Source organism: Monodon monoceros, unplaced genomic scaffold (genome assembly GCF_005190385.1).
Source record: "Monodon monoceros isolate NGI ecotype Baffin Bay Population unplaced genomic scaffold, NGI_Narwhal_1 Super_Scaffold_20, whole genome shotgun sequence".
Classification (NCBI taxonomy): domain Eukaryota; kingdom Metazoa; phylum Chordata; class Mammalia; order Artiodactyla; family Monodontidae; genus Monodon; species Monodon monoceros.
In genome coordinates this window covers 74,814,974-74,834,615 of record NW_021703777.1, presented here as the reverse complement: position 1 = coordinate 74,834,615, position 19,642 = coordinate 74,814,974, and the positions used below count along the sequence as shown (strand labels likewise).

The window sequence follows — 19,642 nt, the reverse complement described above, 5'->3', positions numbered from 1 at the left end:
GGAGCTGGAGGTTGAACACTGGATTAGAAAATCAGGAGAGCAGGCACAAGAATCCTGGCTTTGCCCGTGACCAGCTGTGTATCTCGAAGAGGGGCTTGGAAATTTTCTGTCTCTGTTCCCTCATCTATAAAACGAGGTCCAAATTGTTCCCCAAGAACTCTTTCTGCTCCAACATTCTATTATTCTACATGGGCTTCTTCAGACATGAAATGTTAATTTGGGGATCATGTGTGAGAATCAACTGATTCAGGTCACTGTAGCTTCATTGTCAGAACCGAAAAGACCTCCAGTTCAGGCATCTTAGTTACAGGAGACCCTGGAAAAGTCTCCTGGACATAGAGACCCCGTGACACAACCTCAGAGGACTTTTTCTGCTTCCCATGGGAAGCTGAAGGGAGTAACAGAGTAAGGCCATTGTGCATTGTTTTTAGCACAGTACCTGAGCTCTTGGCGACCTTCATAAGTTAAGGGAGGAGGATTTACTTACAACTTCTCAACTTCCTTGTGAAAAGTTCTTCTAGGCTTGAAAAATCCTACCTGCTGGGCTTCCCTGGTGGCGCAGTGGTTAAGAATCCGCCTGCCAATGCAGGGGACAAGGGTTCAAGCCCTGGTCCAGGAAGATCCCACATGCCACGGAGCAACTAAGCCCGTGTGCCACAACTACTGCAGCCATGAGCCTAGAGCCCGTGCTCTGCAACAAGAGAAGCCACCGCAATGAGACGCCTGCGCACCACAATGAAGAGTAGCCCCCGCTCGCCGCAACTAGAGAAAGCCCGCGTGCAGCAATGAAGACCCAATGCAGCCAAAAAAAAATCCTACCTGCTTTCTTTCCTTGAATATTGAGCACTGAGAAACCTGCCCCTTGGTGTCCCAAAAGGAAGTTAAATAGTTCTGACAGGATGTCTCCATGGGCCCATAATCTCTGTGCTGAGGAATGTAATGAAAAGTGTCAGAAGATCCTCTTGCCTCCCCATTCCCCACACCTTTGGAACTGCAGCAGAGACTCAGCTGCAACCACCCCCATGGTGGAGGGCGTGATTGGAGCTCTGAGGCCGAGGACCCCCCTCCCTCCCTCCCCCACCCCGCCCTACCATGGCAGAAGGCTGGAAGCTGCACAGCCCCACCTGGGAGAGCTCTGGTATTTGGGAGGGAAGCAAGTGCAAGTGAGACCTGTGTGGAAAGGGAATGTTGCCTGCCATTCCAGTAAACAACAAATGTTGCCCACCATCAAGCCGTTAGCCGTTGTCTCCCCCCAATCCACCCGAAAGTGCACCCTGAGGGGCATGCAGAATGGAGAAAACCTGGAAACCCTCTGTGCTTTGAATACTGGCCCTAGATAGTTAAGATGCGTATCTAAGGGATAATTTCAATGAGCTCAGACTTTTGCATCATCCCACACAAGCGTTAAAATCATTACCTTGAGATGTCTGTTTTTTGTGATTAGCAGTAATCTTTTGACGTTCAACTACATGTTTTTTTTCCAGCAAACTCCTACATATCCTGGTTCCCCGCCATCGTCTAGTCGGAGCAGTTCCTCAGAGCTCTCTCAGAGTCTGTCTCCGGGCTACAGTCCTCAGTAAGGTCCCTGAATAAAACTTAACTCACAACTTTAGGTTGTGCGTTTTTCTTCAGTCGACACCTGTCTGGTCTCAGACTCTTTGTGTCCACAATTTCTGTCCTAGGATGTTGAAAAGAAGGTTGGTCTGGTGCAGAGAAAGGAGACAGCCCAAGTGTGGCAGACCTACAACAAGCTGAGAGATGGGGAGACTGAGGCTGCCTATCCTTCTTCTCTTCTACTTCCCTGTGCTCTGGTTTCTTGTAGCTTTCATTTGGGGGAAGCACCACATTTAGAGGGTCTCTATCTGGAAAGCATTTTCCAGGCTGCCTCCCCCAACATTAACTGCATCCTTCCATCCTGTCTCCTCACAAGCTTCAAGTGCTGAGGGAAGCTTCCCCCACCAGGACAGCCCACTAACATGCACCCTCATGGAATCTCCTTGCTTTCCTTCCAGCATTCTTATCAGTTTCTAATTACATATTAACTCATGTGATTATATGATCATATTGTATGATATGCCTCTCATTAGACTTAGCTCTCATAGATCCTGGATACATATTGGTTTCTTTTTAAAACTGAAAGAGAATAAATAAATGAATATGAAAAAGAAATAGAATACAAAGAAAATGCACAATTCATAGGTGCAGCCCAGTGAATTATTACAAAGTGAACACACCTGAGCAACTACTGCCCAGGTCAAGAAAAAGGATGGGCACAGCATCCCAGAAGGCACCCTCTTCCTGCCCAAAGTAACCATTCTCCTGATGCCCATAGATTAGTTTTGCCTCCTTTAAAAGTTTTAACTCTTAAGACTTCAAAAATAATTTTAAATTTACCCTTTAGCATGTATGGTTCTATGAGGCTTGATAAATGTGTATTGTGTTTATCATAACCTCAGCCAAGACACAGAACAGTTCCATCATTCCCCAAATTCCCTTGTGCCCTTTGTAGGCAACCCTTGTCCCCACCCACAGTTCTTAGAAACCATTGATCTGCTTTCTTTCCCTATATTTTTACCTATTCTAGAATTTCATACATATGGAATGAGCCAATATGTCGCTCATTCAACATAATGTTTGTGAGGCTCATCTATCATGTGTACAATAGTTCATTTTCACAGCTGTATGAATACACCACAATTTTTCTACATCATTGTATGAATATAATATAATGTATTTATCCACTGTATTGTTGACGTACATTTGGGTTGTTTCCAGTTTGGGGCTATTACAAATAATGCTGCTAGAGACATTCTTACGCATACCTTTTCATGCTCACTGCATGCATCTCCTTTATGGCTTAGTGGTCCTAAGGTCATGAAGGTGAACTCCTTAGTTTCTAGAAGTTTCATTGCACCTTTCACACTTATCTACAATTAGCCTGGAATGCATATTTATATGAGGTGTGATGTGAGGTAGGGGCTCAAGTTTCTTTTTTCTTCCTCTTACACAGATATCCAGTTGACCTAGCACCATTAATTGAAAGTAAGTCCTTACCACTCGCTCTGCGGCGCCACCTCTGAAATAAATGAACTGTCCATACACGTGTAAATTTGTTTCTGGACTCTCCATTCTGTTTTATCATCTATTTGTCTTAATCCTCCCACTTTTTCTTCTTTTTCAAGATTTTTCTCGGTTATTCTTGACTCTCAGAATTTCTACATAACTTTTAGGCTCCTTTCTGGGCTTACCCGTGCTTGGATCCCAGCTCCTGACCCGGTGCCTGGCGCACAGTAGGAACTGAATGAATAGCTGTTGTATGAATGGGGGTGACCTCGGGATATTTCAGCACGCCCACTTCCACCTCACGCTTCTATTCCGCTGCCCCCAGAGGCGCAACTGTACACTGCAAGGAGGCTGCTCCCCGGCAGAGCACGTCATTTTCCTCCCGACACGGGTGGATCCCGAGCCGGTTCTCCCCGCCCCGCCCCGCCCCGCCCCGCCCCGCCCCGCCCCGCCCCGCCCCCGCCCCGCCCCGCCCCCGCCCCGCCGGAAGGACGATCTCGCCACCTCTTGAACTTGGTGGTGGCAGCGCAGGGATGGCGGCGGGCACGGGGGCTCCGGGAGGCGGCGGCCCCGGCATGGACGCCCGGCTGGACCAGGAGACGGCCCGGTGGCTGCGATGGGACAAGGTGAAGGGCGCCGGGGGGCTGGGAGCGCCCGGAGGAGGTGCAGGACCCCCTGCCCGCTCCCCGGGCGCCGCGCCGCCTTTCCTGCGGCGAGTGCCGGTGCAGGCGCTTCCTTCCTTCCCTCCCTTCCGCCCCGCGGGGCCGCGCTGGTCCCGCCGGAAGACCGAGGAGGGGGACGCGGCGGCGGCAAGGCCCCGTCGGTGTGGCTGGTTTGTGGCACATTTGAAGTTTGTCCAGGAAAGGTTGTCCCGGGACAAAATCAGCCATCCGGCGGGCGGGGACTGCAAGTTCGGGAGCGGGGCAGCGAGCGGGGTTGGTCTGAATGCGGCGGGGCTCAGGGGTCTCGTCTAATTGAGGCGAGCGCGCGTTCCTGCCACTCAGACCGCGGGCTCGTCCGCTGCAGTCCGCAGTGCATCCGCCACCGACCCCTATTTGTTCCCGCCTGTTCCTCAAACTCCCGGGTACTTGGCAGAGCAGCATTCCCAGGCGCTGGGTTGCAAACGTGGATCGTTTCGGTTGGACCCGCTTGGCTTCAGGCGTTTTTCTCAGGTCTCAGACTTTGCTGAGAAGAAGAAGGGGGAACCCCTTGGACACAGCACCCTAGCTTTTCACTCTCTTAGGTGTTGGAGCAAACAGAGAAGCAGGGACCGAGCTCCGGACATCACTCCCTGTCTCCTTTCTAACCTGAGTCTCTCGTTTCCTACTTGTTACGTCGTGCACGCTGTTTGTATTCCCGGAAAGTTCGTCTCAGCTCTCTTCTGCTGAACTTGTTTCTCATGTCGTTACTTATGTTTCAGGTCTGAACTTAAATGTGGCTTATGTAGAGAGGGCTTCCCTGGCTTCCAAGGGTAAATTATTTCTCTCTAATACTCTCCCTAAACAGACTGTTCTTTTTCCTCATAGCTCTTAGCGATTGGCCAAAAACAAAAACATTTGCTTGTGGGTTTATTTGTTACTGGGCCCCAGCAAATCATATAGCCGGTGCTGCGCACTCATTCACGAACTTCCATGGTCCATAGTCCTGCACAGTGCATTACTGTGCACTGAAACAGTAGAGACCTGAAATATTTGAGTCAGTGAGGAAGATTACAAGCCCTTTCTGCAGGGACCAGGCCTTCCTCTTCACCCTCGGGCCCCCCACTTCACATGAAATGCCAGCACATCCTGTTTCTGATGCTACTGGCAACTCCTTGGGTGGTTTTTCTTTGTAATTCTTGTGAATTTTTTAGCGGAGGGAAAGGTCTCCATTTCTGATAACTCACTACCTGGCAGTGAGTAGAAATCTTTTGAAGGCATAGTTGGTAATGAATTAGTTTCATAAAACTTTCCCTTTGAAGAAATAAAAACCCAGTTTCCACAAAATGTTGTATCTTTGTATACAGAGAGAGTACCTCACTGGATAGAGGTGAGGGGGTGTTGTCCTTTTCATCTTTTTGCTACCACTCCTCTTGTTCTTTCCTCTCTGTTTTTCCTTTGGCTTGAAACAGGCACCCAGAGGGAACTTCCTGCCAGCTAAAAGCATTGCAGCCCTGTAGTCTGATTGCCCCAAGGGTGGTGGGGCACCAGCAGGTACCCTCTGAGCATTTCCACTGTGCCTCCATCCCTGTTCCTCTGGGTGCTGACAGATGTGTCACTGCCACGTATGACTCTGATCTCTGCTGACCTCTTGATTTTTTTATTCTTATCTTTCTGCCTCCTTTGGTTTCTCTCAAGCTATTAGGTCTTTTATAGATATCAAAGGCCAGTTAGGATTTTCCAAATCTACACTGTGAATGAAAGAATCACTGGATATTGGGTGTGACCTTGAAGTCTGTTTTCTCATTCACTCAGCAAAGTATTTATTGAACCTCTTTTACATTGCAGATCTGAGCCCTAACTTGCAGGCACCTAACAATCTGGTAGGTCAGACTGTGCTCTGTGGTCAGTGGCTATTGCTTTTAACCAAAAAGGTGGGCTTTTACTTGTTTCCTTTTGAATCTGGAACAATCTGAAAATGTGGGCTTAATTCCAAAAGGTAGCATTTTATTGCAGTAGCATTTCAAAGTTTAATTATGTGGCCCTGTTTTGCCTGCATGGTCATCCACTGAGGTGATTACTGTAAGATAGAATATAAAGTACTTACTCTCTGTTACCCTGAATCCTTAATTTAAAAGTTTGATATGGAATTAATGTAATTGTCATTTTTCTGCATGCTTAACATTTTATGCAACTATTGCACAAAAAAAGGGCAATTTAAAATGAACTTAAATGATTCATGTGAGTGTCTGTTTGAAGCAGTTAATGTAATATGAAAGGTACTAAGTTAATGCTTACACATACAGTTTAAGCAGGACACTTAATCTCTGAGGCTTCCCCATCTATAAAATGGGGTTTTTCTTATTTGCCTGCCTCTTAGAGTCATTGCAAGATTCAAATTTGACCAGGTATGTGAAAGTATTGTACAACTTATAAAACACTACCAAAGTAAGGTGTTGATTTAAATTATATACGCTATCACTCTGGGAAAATTTGAAGACATTAGGGAAGAAAATGAACATTTGATTATTACTAGGTGCCAGATAGAAAAAGGTGTTTTACATGAATTTAATGTAAACCACTTCAAAACCACCTTGTAAGGAAGGTTATAGATTGTTCCCATTTTAGAGATGAGGAAACTGAGAATTCAAGAAGCTAAATAATCTGCCCAACAGTATAGAGTTGGTGAGTGGTGGTGTTGCCGGGATTCCATTCTGAGTGTTAGATCCCAAAACCTGTATGTTCATTCCATTTCTCCAAAAGTGCTTACCTTTGTAGGAAAGAAAATAATACTTACATTATAAAGGAAAAACTATTTCCTTTTACTCACAATACTTCTGACACCAAATGTGTGAGTTTTTCACACCGTGCTAGTTTCCATTTCTCTGTGGACACCAACTGGGTGTCCAACAATTTAACTCAGTACAGAGTTAGCACAGACCCTCCAGCTTCAGTGCTTAGTCCCACAATATTGTCCCCACTTCAGATACCTCCAAAAGTCCCAGGTTGTCACCTCTCCTTCTGACCAACCAGTGATAAACCAGGGGTCTCGTGACCCCCTTCTTGGGTTTGGTAATTGGAGGACAGCTCACAGAACTCAGGAAGGCACTTTACTTACTATTACCAATTTTATTATGAAGGACACAACTCAAGAACAGCCAGTTGGAAGAGATTCATATGGCAAAGTATGGTGGGAAGGAGTGCAGAGCTTCAGTGCCCCTACATAGGCATGATTGATTAAATGATCAGTGATTGAACTTAATCTCCAGCACCTCCCCTTCTTGGAAGTCAGGAGGTGGGGCTGAAAGTTCCAACCATCTAATCACTTGTTTGGTTCCCAAGAGTCACATCAGTAGAATAAACTCAGGTATGGATGAAACGGGTTTGTTATGAATAACAAAAGATGTTCCTTTCATCCTAATCATTCAGGAAATTTCAAGGGTTTTATGACCTCTTTGCCAGGAACTAGGAACAAAAACTAAATAAAAACATTATATCACAATATCATGCATTATAATTTTTAAGGGACCAACTTCATATTTCAGATTTTAAAAGCATCAGAAAATTGAAAAGCCTCTACGTGTATATGTGTATATGTATGCATGTATATATGCTTTTCAAATACATACATATACATATATTATAATATATATATATTTTTTTCTCCTATAGGTTAGAGTTATCGTGAGGTTTTTCTTATATTTCTGATTTTTCATTACGTTATTCACCTGGTATGTACATTTCTGTTTTGCAGAATCCCTTAACTTTGGAGTCAGTGAAACAACTAATTGCAGAAGGTAATAAAGAAGAACTGCAAAAATGTTTTGGGGCTCGAATGGAGTTTGGGACAGCTGGCCTCCGAGGTGCTATGGGAGCAGGAATTTCTTGTATGAATGACTTGACCATCATCCAGTCTACACAGGTGCCACATTTTTATATTTCTTAGCTATTCTTAACATAGTCCCAGTGCTAAAAGATAAACTGAAGCGTATGAAAAAGTTTAAGAGTTTATTTGAGCAAAAATCTATTTGAATCAGGCAATTCCAAACTGGTTAGGAGCTGCTGGGGAGAAAAAATTTTTCCTTTACGCTTACAGATTCTTTGGCTGGTATTAATTAAAGTGGCATAAGACAGATTAACAGGAGAAAACAAATTTAATTACATACATATGGGAGCCTCATAAAGACAATGAGACACAAGGGCAGATTTAGCAGTTGAGGCTTCAAAGTGGAGAATGACAATAGAAGGACTTTTCAAATATATATGTATATTTATATATACAGACATATATGCAGATATGTGAGTGTATATATATGGGATTTTTTTGTTTTCTTGTTTTTTTTCTTTTTTTTGCGGTACACGGGCCTCTCACTGTTGTGGCCTCTCCCGTTGTGGAGCACAGGCTCCGGACGTGCAGGCTCAGCAGCCATGGCCCACGGGCCTAGCCGCTCCGCGGCATGTGGGATCCCCCTGGACCGGGGCGCGAACCCGTGTCCCCTGCATCGGCAGGTGGACTCTCAACTACCGCGCCACCAGGGAAGCCCTATATATGTTTTTATAGCTATATTTTTCACAGGGCAGTAGAAGAGCAGATGTTTTCTAGTTAATGTTTACCTGCCATACAGATAGCTCTTTCAGATTAAAAGTTATCTCTGATAATAGTTACCTTTCGGACTTCCCTGGTGGCGCAGTGGTTAAGAATCAGCCTGCCAATGCAGGGGACGTGGGTTCAATCCCTGGCCCGGGAAGATCCCACATGCTGCAGAGCAACCAAGCCCATGCACCACAACTACTGAGCCTGTACTCTAGAGCCTGTGAGCCACAACTATGGAGCCTTCATGCCACAACTACTGAAGCCCGCATGCCCTAGAGCCTGCACGCCTCAACTACTGAGCCCTTGTGCTGCAACTACTGAAGCTTGTGCGCTCTAGGGCCCGTGTGCCACAACTACTGAGCCTGCATGCTGCAACTACTGAAGCCCACGTGCCTAGAGCCTGTGCTCTGCAACAAGAGGAGCCACCACAATGAGAAGCCCGCGCACCGCAGCAAAGAGTAGCCCCTGCTCGCCACAACTAGAGAAAGCCCATGTGCAGCAACGAAGACCCAACGCAGCCAAAAATAAAAATTAACTTAAAAAAAAAAAAGTTCCCTTTCTGGGTCAGGCTCCATATCTAAATTCTTCTAGGTAGTTAAGGAAGAGGTGAAAGTTTTTCATCAATCTGTTGGGTCTTGACTGGCCTCATTTCAAAATGATCCACATGCCAGAGTGACATGTTTTGGGGTCACATATTCTGCTCCCCCTCAGAGCGCTCCACTAACAAGAACTAGGGGAAAGACTTATAGAGAAGAGGCAGAAGCAAAGCAAGGAAATTAATAGATTGGCTACAGCTCAAGTGGGTGCCGCATTTGGGAAAGCCTTGCTGGCTGTTTGTGATTGGCTGTCCTTAAGTTGCGATTTCTTAACCTTGAGGTTTTTACAGTGTTAGGTTTTGGCTTGCTTAGTAGGCAATTAAAGTAAGGCATTAAAGCCATCTCAGTCCAATGGCCTCCTTGTTTAATTAATTTGACTCCAGGCTCCTTTTGTATTTGACAGACCTAATTTGTTTTAATCATGGATGAGTCTTGTGGGTTTGCCTAGGCACAGGGAAATCACACGTTTACTCCATAAAGTTAGGCTTGCACAGTCAGCTGAAGCGGTACCTTTTCAAACTCATGCAGCAGTTCATTCATTCGTTCATGTATTCATTCAGCAGAGCTTTATTGGGTGCCAGGCATCAGGGATATAATAATGACTGAAAGAGACATGCAGCTTTCATTCCAGTGCCAATCCACCAACTAAGCTGACCGACTCCTGTGTTCTTGTAATGTTTGTTATGGTTGTACAGATGCAAGCATTGAAAAGCTTTTCTAACTGCCAGAATAACCATGAGTTATTCGTTCTATTTAGTTTAAATTTACAGCATAGGTGGAAATTATTGCCGAGTTCCCTTGCCTTCATTTGTGAATTTGACACTGAGAGTCCAGACCCAACTTCTAGGAATAAAGATGAAGCCTTTGATAAAACAGCTGATGCCGAGTGTCGAGAGCTCTGTTTATGAGGGAAATGAAGTGGAACAGATTGTTCTGTTTCTTCAACTGCTTAGACTTGTTCAAATTGAAGGTCACTTTAATTCCAGGAAAGAAGACGTTGGGAAAATTGACTACTGGTGATTACGTGTACTTTACGTGTACCTCCCAACATAAAGGCAGAGTTGGGCATGTTCTGGCAAAACCCTAAGAAGGAACCCTTGCATAAGGGTACAGGGTTGCCATGGGAACAGACTGCTGTTAAGCAGTAGGGCTCCCTAGATCTTTTTGGAGGGAAGGCTTAGAATAAAGTGAGCCTGCGAATCCTGTTCTGGTTTATGGATAACATGGGATCATGTTGATGGATAAGGTTGCCCTCTGCTCTGGTCACTAGGGCATACAACAGATCACGCAAAACATAGTAGTCTTCAACAACAACACGTATTTTGCTCACAGATCTGTAATGTGGGTGGAGCTCAGTGGGGACAGCTCATCTCTGCTGCATTTGGCATCACGTGGGCCAGCTTGGAGCCTGGAGTCATCTGAAAACTCCGTGCTTGCTGGTCTCTGGTGCGAACTCTCGTCCTGTTGGTGCCCCCAAATTCACCTGGTTGTATTTAAGAAGTAGATGCATGTGAGTCAAGAGCAACCCACTAGGAAACAGGATAGAGAGTAGAGGGAAATTTTTGTATCGTTTGCCTCATTGACAGAGGTTATAGTTTCCGTTTAGGTTACTTAACTGAGCCATTACACATCGGTGATAGAGAACCCATTGTCTTCTGAATTAGCCACTCTGTCTTTGGGTCGTTCTCATTAGAGAATGGTTTCTTTATTTTGAACCAAATCCATCTTTCTGTAGCTTTTACATATTGGTCATAGTTTGACCTTTTGAAGGTATATAAAGTTTGTTTCTTACGCTCTATGATAATATTTCCATCCCTCAGTGAGTCTCTTCTCAGGAAAAAACATGCCCCCTTCCCTTAGCCATGCTCTCAGGTCCTCAGCCTCAGCAGGCCCCAGAGTTTTTTAGAGCAATTTGGAGATGGTAGGGATTTTAGACTAAGGCTGGATGTTTTTTTGCCCCCCTTGAACACTGGGGCCACACACAGGGGTCAACCTGGGCCAGGGAGAGAGCACTGTCACTGTTGTAAGCCTTGAGAGTGTGAGCATCTGCGTACCCTCAGGGGACCCCACGAAACCAGTACACGTGTTCTTATTACCTCATATCCCTCAGCCTCAGAAGATATGCCCAATGCAACATTTTTGCACAAGAAAAACTGAAGGCTTTCTAAATTGGCATCACTCTGGCAACAAAGCTGTGAAGTATTGCCCTACCAAAAATAAGAGTTACAATTACTTTTTATAAGACTTCCTTCAATCAAAGTGAAATAAGTAGTATGAACCATCATTATAACCCAATCAACCAGAGTTCTTTTTGTTCTGTAATAAAACCTATTTTGTCGAGTAATCTAAACCTCTTGAATTCAAAGTTCACTGTTTTCTAATCTTCTATATTTCAGACTGATGTGATGTTATTGCACCCACTAAGATGCAGGAATTGTGTGTTCCACCATTTCTAGGCAGGTGGGAATAGCCCAAACTCTGCACAATTTTAATTTGTATAATGGTGGACTGATAGAGCCTCCTTAAGACCTACCTGCTTGAAAACAATATCACAAGCAGAACAAGTTTAGATCAGTTAACTGTAGAAATCTTAACTGTCGAATTTCTTTTACCTACTGATGTACAGGGCAGGTGGAAATGTCTGAAACACTTCCCTGTCCTCAGACATTTTAGGCTAGTGTAAAATGAATACAGGCTTTGAAGAAAAATGACAGTAAAAATGATGCTCATAACAGCAAACACGCAGTGCTTCCTTGGTGTCGGATTCTCAGCACTTGGCATGTTTTAACTCATTTAGCCCTCATACAGCCCTTTGAAGTAGGTACTATTGTTATTCCCATTTTACAGAAGAGGAAACTGAGGCACTGAGAGATTAAGGAACTTGTCATTTGCTTGTAGATGGGGGTAGAGTACAAGCCCACAGAGTCTGTGTGCTTTTAACCCAGCACTGAACCACCTCTAACCAGACCCAGGCACAAATCTAGGCTCTGCTATTCGTGTGTCTGAAACTGGGCAAGTCACCGAGCCTTTCTGAGTTCTAGCTTTTCCATCTGTAAAATGAAGCTTCTTGGCCAAGTTGATCTGAGATTAGTGATAATAAATACTAAATGTCCAACACATTACCTGATACATACAGATAGAAAATAAATACAGCTGTTATTTTCCTATTGTTCAGTATATATATAATATATATATATATAGTGTGTGTGTTAAAACATATAGTGTACTCTTTGAATCCATGGGGTATTTTTTAGGGATTTTGTAGATACCTGGAAAAACAATTCAGTGACCTTAAGCAAAGAGGTGTTGTGATCAGCTATGATGCTCGAGCCCATCCAGCAAGTGGAGGCAGCAGCAGAAGGTATGTAAAGATATTTCAGAAACTATTTTTTTGTAGTGTATTTTGTAGTTTTAGGTGTAATCACCATTTCAATATGTTGACTTTAAATATGTTTGTCAGCTACATTGCTTAACTATAAAACTGATGGGTAGATTCTTTTGCAACTTTTAAGAATTCTGGTTTTATGTTTGGGTTAAGAAGATAAAATTATTTAGACAATGTAGAACTTACTACCTATCTAAGGTAATTTTTTTAACTGGCAATATTATTTCTCACTTTCTTCCTTTTATGTAAATTTTTTTTCTTCCACTATTTATAAGCCTCATGAGCTCCTTCCCATTCTTAAATGCCCATTGCAGGCTGCATTCTTGTAACATTCCCGAACCAATGAGACTGTCTTATGTAGCTGTAGAAAGATGATGATGGGGATGGTGGGGATGGTGGTGGTGGTGGAAGAGCTGGTGGTGATAGTGGTGGTGGTGCTGGTGGTGATGGTGATGGTGGTGCTGGTGGTGGAGGAGGTGGTGATGGTGATAGAATCATTTGAGTGCTGAATGTGAGTTAGGCACCTAGGTATTCACTCATTTAGCCCCCACCAAACCTGTAAAGTATGTACTTTTATCTCTTTGCTCTAATATCATAAAGTGAGAGAAGGCAACACAATTTAAGCATAAAGAGGCTGACACCAGGGGTTAGCAAACTGTTTCTCTAAAGGGCAAATAGTAAATATCTTATACACTGTGGGCTGCACAGTCTCTGTCACAACCACTCAACTCTACCATGTAGCATAAAAACAGCCATGAACAATTCATGACTGAATGGGCATGGCAGTGTTCCAGTAGAACTTTATTTACAAAATGGGCTGGAGTTTGCCAATCACTGCTCTTAATCACATTATATGACCCTCTTTTTTACTTGAACACTTCCTCTATTATGTTGAATTTTTTTAATATTTCCAGAATATAAGTATTAGTAGTTTCTTAGATTGGAAGAACATACCAATGTTTAATGTTAATGAAAAGTCTCATAACTTTACAGTGCTGGGTGAATTCATAGAGTCCTAATCTTTGCTTCTCAGTAGCTTCTAGTCTAAGAGAGAAACATTAATGGGAACAAATGTGTGGCTGTGAGGAAGGGAGCACGGCCAGGGCAAAATACCAGATGACGTCAGCTCCTAGGTTGAACTCAGGGTGATATAAAATATTGGGTCTTCAGCTGCAGGCTCAAAAATGTGATTTTTTTGTCAATAAAGCAAGAGAGAAGCTGTATCTTTCAAGGACTGATGCTTATGAACTATATTCACAAGAGAGTAATGTCGAATAAACCTCAGAATATCAGTTTGTCAATTTCAGTTAGTGAATTTACAGTGAGAATTACATCATAAACATGCTTTACCAGCAGGTCAGACCCTCCGGTCAAAGCATGCACAGTGCGTATATGTGGCTAACTGCCAGTTTAGCTTCTCAGATTTCTTCTCCTTAGGCTGACTACCCTGCTTCAGGTTGACACATCTTTCATATATGTTAACATTGTCAATTAAGGTGCAGCTGTTTCTTGCTCTGGCCTTGGGGCCACATCAGTCCCTTAAAGTGACCGATGTTACTGATTCTATTTGTTTATGGTTCAAGTCTCAGAGTTTGATAGAATGGGATGGAATGGAGCTCAGGGTCGCTGTCTGTCACCTACAGCAAGCAAGATATTTAGAGGTTGTAACAATTACTAACCAGTATATAGTAAAACACTCATGATGAGGAAATGGACATTTTCTTTTTTTTTTTTAATTTACTTATTTATTTTTGGCTGCAGTGGGTCTTCGTTGCTGTGCACAGACTTTCTCTAGTTGTGGCGAGCGGGGGCTACTCTTCGTTGCGGTGTGCGGGCTTCTCATTGGCGGTGGCTTCTCTTGTTGCGGAGCACGGGCTCTAGGCACGTGGGCTTCCGTAGTTGTGGCTCACGGACTCTAGAGCACAGGCTCAGTAGTTGTGGCTCGCGGGCTCTAGAGCACAGGCTCAGTAGTTGTGGTGCACGGGCTTAGTTGCTCCGTGGCATGTGGGGTCTTCCTGGACCAGGGCTCGAACCCGTGTCCCCTGCATTGGCAGGCGGATTCTTAACCACTGCGCCACCAGGGAAGCCCGACGTTTTCTTAAAGAGTCGGAAACTATTGCAGTCTCAGAATTTTACCTAAGGAAATGTTGATTAGTTCTTTAATCTTACAGTTTTAAATATCTGGTGGGAAACATAAGCAATGACTGTTAAGTATATGCAAAGAACACACTGAATCTTTTTTCGTGCACATTTGTAACTTAATTCATATATATCATGTATATATCGTAGGTATGTTGAGTGTCTCCTTTGCCAGATTTAAGAAAGTGCCTTTAAAGTCAGCCTGAACACATGCTACACATTTCATGAGGGTAAAAGTGACTCAATACCTTCTAGTGAATACAGTGTGGATTTAATTCAGATTTTTAGTTAAGTTGTTTTTGCTAAATTTTGTTATTTTTATGACTTTCCCGTGTGTAGAGGTTTTTTTTTAATTGTCAAAATCATTTTCGTATTACTATTGATCCTAGGAATTTTGACGCTTGAGTTGTTGAAGATCTCTTTTTGCCCCAGCCAGCTCCCGAAATAGTGTTCCATGAAGTTAGTGCTCAAGAACTATTTGGGAGAATGATCAAATATTTTGTTTGTTTAATCCTGTAATAGTGTGGTGCTGTTCATTGGAAGTAAATTGCTCAATTATTGTGATGAAGTACTTTACTCCATGCATGAAGAAAGACCCAGTGCCATGTTCTATGTCCTGCCCTAAGTCAGGTGCTGTGGAAGTTGAGAAATATGTCAGAGTGTCAAAGATTTAAGTCTTCTTCTAAGGGCTGAATGGAGCCAAGATGTATATATGTCATATACATGTCAGATGCATATATGTGTTACACATATTATCACATACACACACATGCCAATGTGCCGTATGTTTTGTAGAGGACAACATCGAATCAAATACGAGTCTTCATGGCATATACTGGATAGTGACAGCTTTAGACTCAGGTTTCTCTTGCCAAGTGACTTGGTACTGGGCCAGATAACTCTTTGTTGTGGGCACTGCCCTGTGCATTGTGGGATGATTTACAGCATCCCTGGCCTCCGTCCACTAGCGCTCTACCCTGATGACAACCAAAAATGTCTCCAGACGATTCAAATGTCCCGTGGGGGCAGCATCGGCCTCGCTGAGACCCCCTGAGAGGGAAGAGAGCTGAGAGACTCGGGTACAGGCCTGGGTCAGCCGCTGAGTGGCTCGTGGACATGGGACAAGTCATATGTCCTTTCTTGGCTTTAGTCCCATTTCTGTAAAACAAAGGGGTGGAGTGAGATGACTCCTAATGTTCCTCCAGCCTTAATGTTCTCTGCCAGCAGAAGTAAAATAAACGTTTTCTTCGACCTGGCCGCCGTTCTCAGCCTAAAGAAATGGCTGGACCTTCATTTCCTTCTTTATTGTCACCCACGGTCCTGATGGCTCTACTTTCCTTTTCTCCCCCATCACTCTGCATTTCCAGATTCGCCCGACTTGCTGCCACTACGTTTATCAGCCAGGGGATTCCTGTGTACCTCTTTTCTGATATAACCCCAACCCCCTTTGTGGTAAGTAACTCTTTCCTCTTGTAATTTCCTGTCATGGAATCAGAGATGGGACATGGCCAAGTTTTACAGTCTTCAGTGCTCTTGGGATTCAGGTGTTTGAAAGATAAAAGGGCTCCTTGCCTTTTATCAGGAATTCTCCCTCCTCTCCAGGAATGTTCCTCCCACATCCTAGTAATATTCTCTGGTATTCAACTTTTGATTCATCCAAATTGATTTTTTTTTAGTGCAATTTTTCTTTTACTTGCATTCGAAGGATATTTTAGCTAGTTAGCAAAATGTCTTTTGTTTGTTTGTCTGTCTGTTTGCTTTTTAATTTGGTTTGTATTCTTTTTTCCCAGCTATCACAATTAGGAAACTTCTTGGGTGTAAATCTGAATTCAACTCAAGCCATGTCTTATCATGAAAATTTTTGACAAGTTGGTGCACCAACTTTTTATATAAATGTTTCATTCTAAATCTTATTCATGGCCAGTATAAGAAGCATACTTGGCATGTTTTAGTAAGATTTTTATCAAATTCTTATTGTAGCAGAATCTAAAGAAAAGGACAATAGGGACTGTGACAGCTGTTGCTTTTAAGTAGATAGAACTGTTAAGAGTGGAGCCAGATGCTAAGCATAAATGTTTTTAGATACTAAACCAAAAACATGGTTTGAATGCAGTTAGTTCCATCAAGTAGAAATGAGAGTGTGTAAATAAAAAAGTAAGCTCCACTAGCTTTGTGTTTACTGTCTCTAGTGTACTGACAGGTAGGTGCAGCACCTCCTAGATTGTAAATATCCCAGTAGGCACTCAATGTCACATCCAGATGTGGTTCAAGTTTTATTGTTTGATGGAAAAATTGCAATGTGTTCAAGCATCATTGGTCTTCTGTACTATGTAAGTGTTGATAGCTATTACTTTTATATCCGACATGAATTAAATGAGTGTCTCATGGTCATTTGCCCACATAGTGGAGTGATTCTCCCTTTTTCTTTGCTCCAGGAAACCTGGGGAATGTGAGATAACTCCTAGGGGGGACAAGTGACCGCAGTGATTCTTGGTGGGAGGGTGGAAGCGGACAGGCAGGTAGAATCTCAGGATGCCTGTGTAGAGAAAATCTCATGTGCAGCCACGGGGCGCATAAGCCTACCCTCTCCCCATTTGGGGAAGTAGTCTTGTAAAGATGGGAGCTAAGTAGAGATGCAAGAGAGGGATAATCAGACCTGGAGTGGGAGATAAATGACAAGCTGTGAGAGCTCTCTCCATTTCTCCCACATTTTCCTCAACCTTTTCCTTAAAAGCAAATCAGGGGAAGAAGAGCAGAGGAAGCAGTTGGAGGGAATAAACTGAATCCATAAGCTGCTGTCCCAAGCAGAAGGCTTACAAGAATGTGCAGTGGAGAATCAGACCATCATATTGTTTGGAGAGTTTTCTAGCTCTACCAAGGAGAAGACAGAATAAGAAGACACCTAGGAAAATACTCACCTTTCTTATTTGAATTTTGAGCAGTGAGTTAGTTCTAAAGGTAGTCAGAGTGTACTGCTTGGATGTGGCACAAAAATATTGTATGACACAATATGATGTTTATATATGGTGTTTATTAAAAGGGAACACGGTACAATATATGATAGACCTTTTAAGTATATCTAATTTTTTATTTAAAACTGTTCTCCTTTCCTACTGTATTACAGCCCTACACAGTATCACATTTGAAACTTTGTGCTGGAATCATGATAACTGCCTCTCACAATCCAAAGCAGGATAATGGTTACAAGGTATTTTTATTTTTCTCTCCACACTTATGTCCTTCTATATGAATCCTATGCCTTTATGGTTTGGGAGCATGAGGAATGGATGAACTGTAAACCATCTGGATATGTTCCTGCATTCTCCAGGTCTACTGGGATAACGGGGCTCAGATCATCTCTCCTCATGATAAAGGGATTTCCCAGGCTATTGAAGAAAATCTAGAGCCATGGCCTCAAGCTTGGGACGATTCTGTAATCAATGGCAGTCCACTCTTTCATGACCCAAGTGCTTCCATCAATAAGGACTACTTTGAAGACCTTAAAAAGTACTGTTTTCACAGGTAAATGGATTTAGCCAAATTCTGTTTTCATTAAATTTTCTCCTTAGTTGGTACATATTACTGTAGCTGCATCTGACTTCAGAGGCTATAGATGAGGGGCTGGCAGCTTTTCTTAGAAAGACAGATAGCGAATATTTTGTGCTTTGTGAGCCACTGTGTTACAACTACCCAACTCTGCTGTTGCAGGAAAGCAGCCATAGATCATACAGAAATGAACGCATGCAAACATAGCTGTGTTCCAAAAAATGTTATTTACAAAAGTAGGTGGCTGGCCCACAGGCCACGGCTGCTAACCTCTGTTGTAGGTTCATGTATATGTATATGTGTATATACATATATATGCATATATTTGTGTGTGTGTGCACAAGTGTATTCATAAGATACATTGCAGGCATCAGAATTATATATGCATTTACAAAGTTGATAACGGTTAACAGATTGCTCTCCAGAAATGTTACACTAGCTGAGATTCCCACCAACAGTATATGATAATAGTATATAATCCACACATTCTTACCTATACTAAGTATTAAATTTCTCCTCTTTCCCAATTTGCTGCATGAAAGTAATACCTAACTTTATTTGCATTCTTTAATTATGAATATTTTTAATATTTATTTAACCTATATTTTTCTATGTATTTGTTCCTCTTTTGCATTTGTAAAACCTCTTTGCTTGTACAGAAAACTAGACTTCACTTATTTCAAATATTGTTTTCCCTTCTGTTGTTACCTTTGGACTTTTTCATTGAAACTTTCAATTTCTGATTCCTGGGTTTTGTGTCACTATAGATAGATTTCACTATACCAAGATTATTTTTTTAAAAAAAGCACAACTCTTGTTTTGCTTTGGCTTTCGTGTTTACATTTTGCAATGTTTAAATCTTTTGAGTTGCTGGTGATTTTTAATTTTGTATGAAGCATAAAGTAGGAAAGCAGATTAGGTTCTTTCTAAAAAGTTGCAATTGTAACAACATATTAAACTAAGAATCTCTTTTTCTTTGACTGATTGGAAATATCACCTTTAATCTAACAATTTCTAACATGATATATGAGTGCTTATTATGTATCAGATAACTGCTACAGTCCCTTCACTTGTACTAATTAATTTAACCTCATTTTAATCATCACGGTAATGCTGAGGGTAGGTTCTGGTGTATTGCCATCTTATAGATGAGAAAACTGTGACACAGAGAGGTTAAGAAAATAACCAATAGTCACACAGCTTATAAGTGGCAGAGCTCCAAGATTTAAATTTAGAGTCTGTCTCTAAATCATGTTAACCACTAAGCCTTACTGCTTCTCATATATATTTCCCGTTTCAAATTGGATCAACTTCTGGACTCTATTCTGTTCCTTTATTCTGCCTTTATATATGTAGGCCTAAACTGTTCTAATCGTGATAGCTTTATAATTCACTTTAATATCTAAGAGAGTTTTTCCAGATTTGTTCTCACTGATCTTGCATATTTATTTTTCTAGATGCATTTTATTTTCAAGGGTATGTTTGTTTTAAACTACTACTGTCTTAAGGAAGACCTTGTTCATTTATTCATTGCCAAAAGAAGTGGACAGTAACCTAAGAATCTAGCAATCAGATCATTGGAATTTGTTAACATCTTGTGCTTACCTTTCTATAACTTCTGCTGTTAATTTTTTTTCTTTTTTTTTAAGGTATGTTAATATTTTATTCATCTTCAGATTGG

The 19,642-nt window shown here is 42.4% G+C and overlaps 1 protein-coding gene across 2 annotated transcripts in view; it reads left to right on the top strand.

The window, feature by feature from the left end:
• Positions 1 to 3,551: 3,551 nt before the first annotated feature.
• PGM2 (phosphoglucomutase 2) overlaps positions 3,552 to 19,642 on the top strand; it is a 32,470-nt gene continuing 16,379 nt past the window's right edge. The window contains exons 1-6 of one of the 2 annotated variants that reach the window (XM_029235830.1): positions 3,552 to 3,689; positions 7,456 to 7,623; positions 12,146 to 12,252; positions 15,783 to 15,867; positions 17,540 to 17,623; positions 17,744 to 17,937. In XM_029235830.1, coding sequence (XP_029091663.1) covers positions 3,597 to 3,689; positions 7,456 to 7,623; positions 12,146 to 12,252; positions 15,783 to 15,867; positions 17,540 to 17,623; positions 17,744 to 17,937 — 731 coding nt within the window. In that variant the 5' untranslated portion in view covers positions 3,552 to 3,596. Of the gene's footprint in view, positions 3,690 to 5,564; positions 5,585 to 7,455; positions 7,624 to 12,145; positions 12,253 to 15,782; positions 15,868 to 17,539; positions 17,624 to 17,743; positions 17,938 to 19,642 lie in introns of those variants that run through there. The other variant, XM_029235831.1, reaches the window with a different exon arrangement.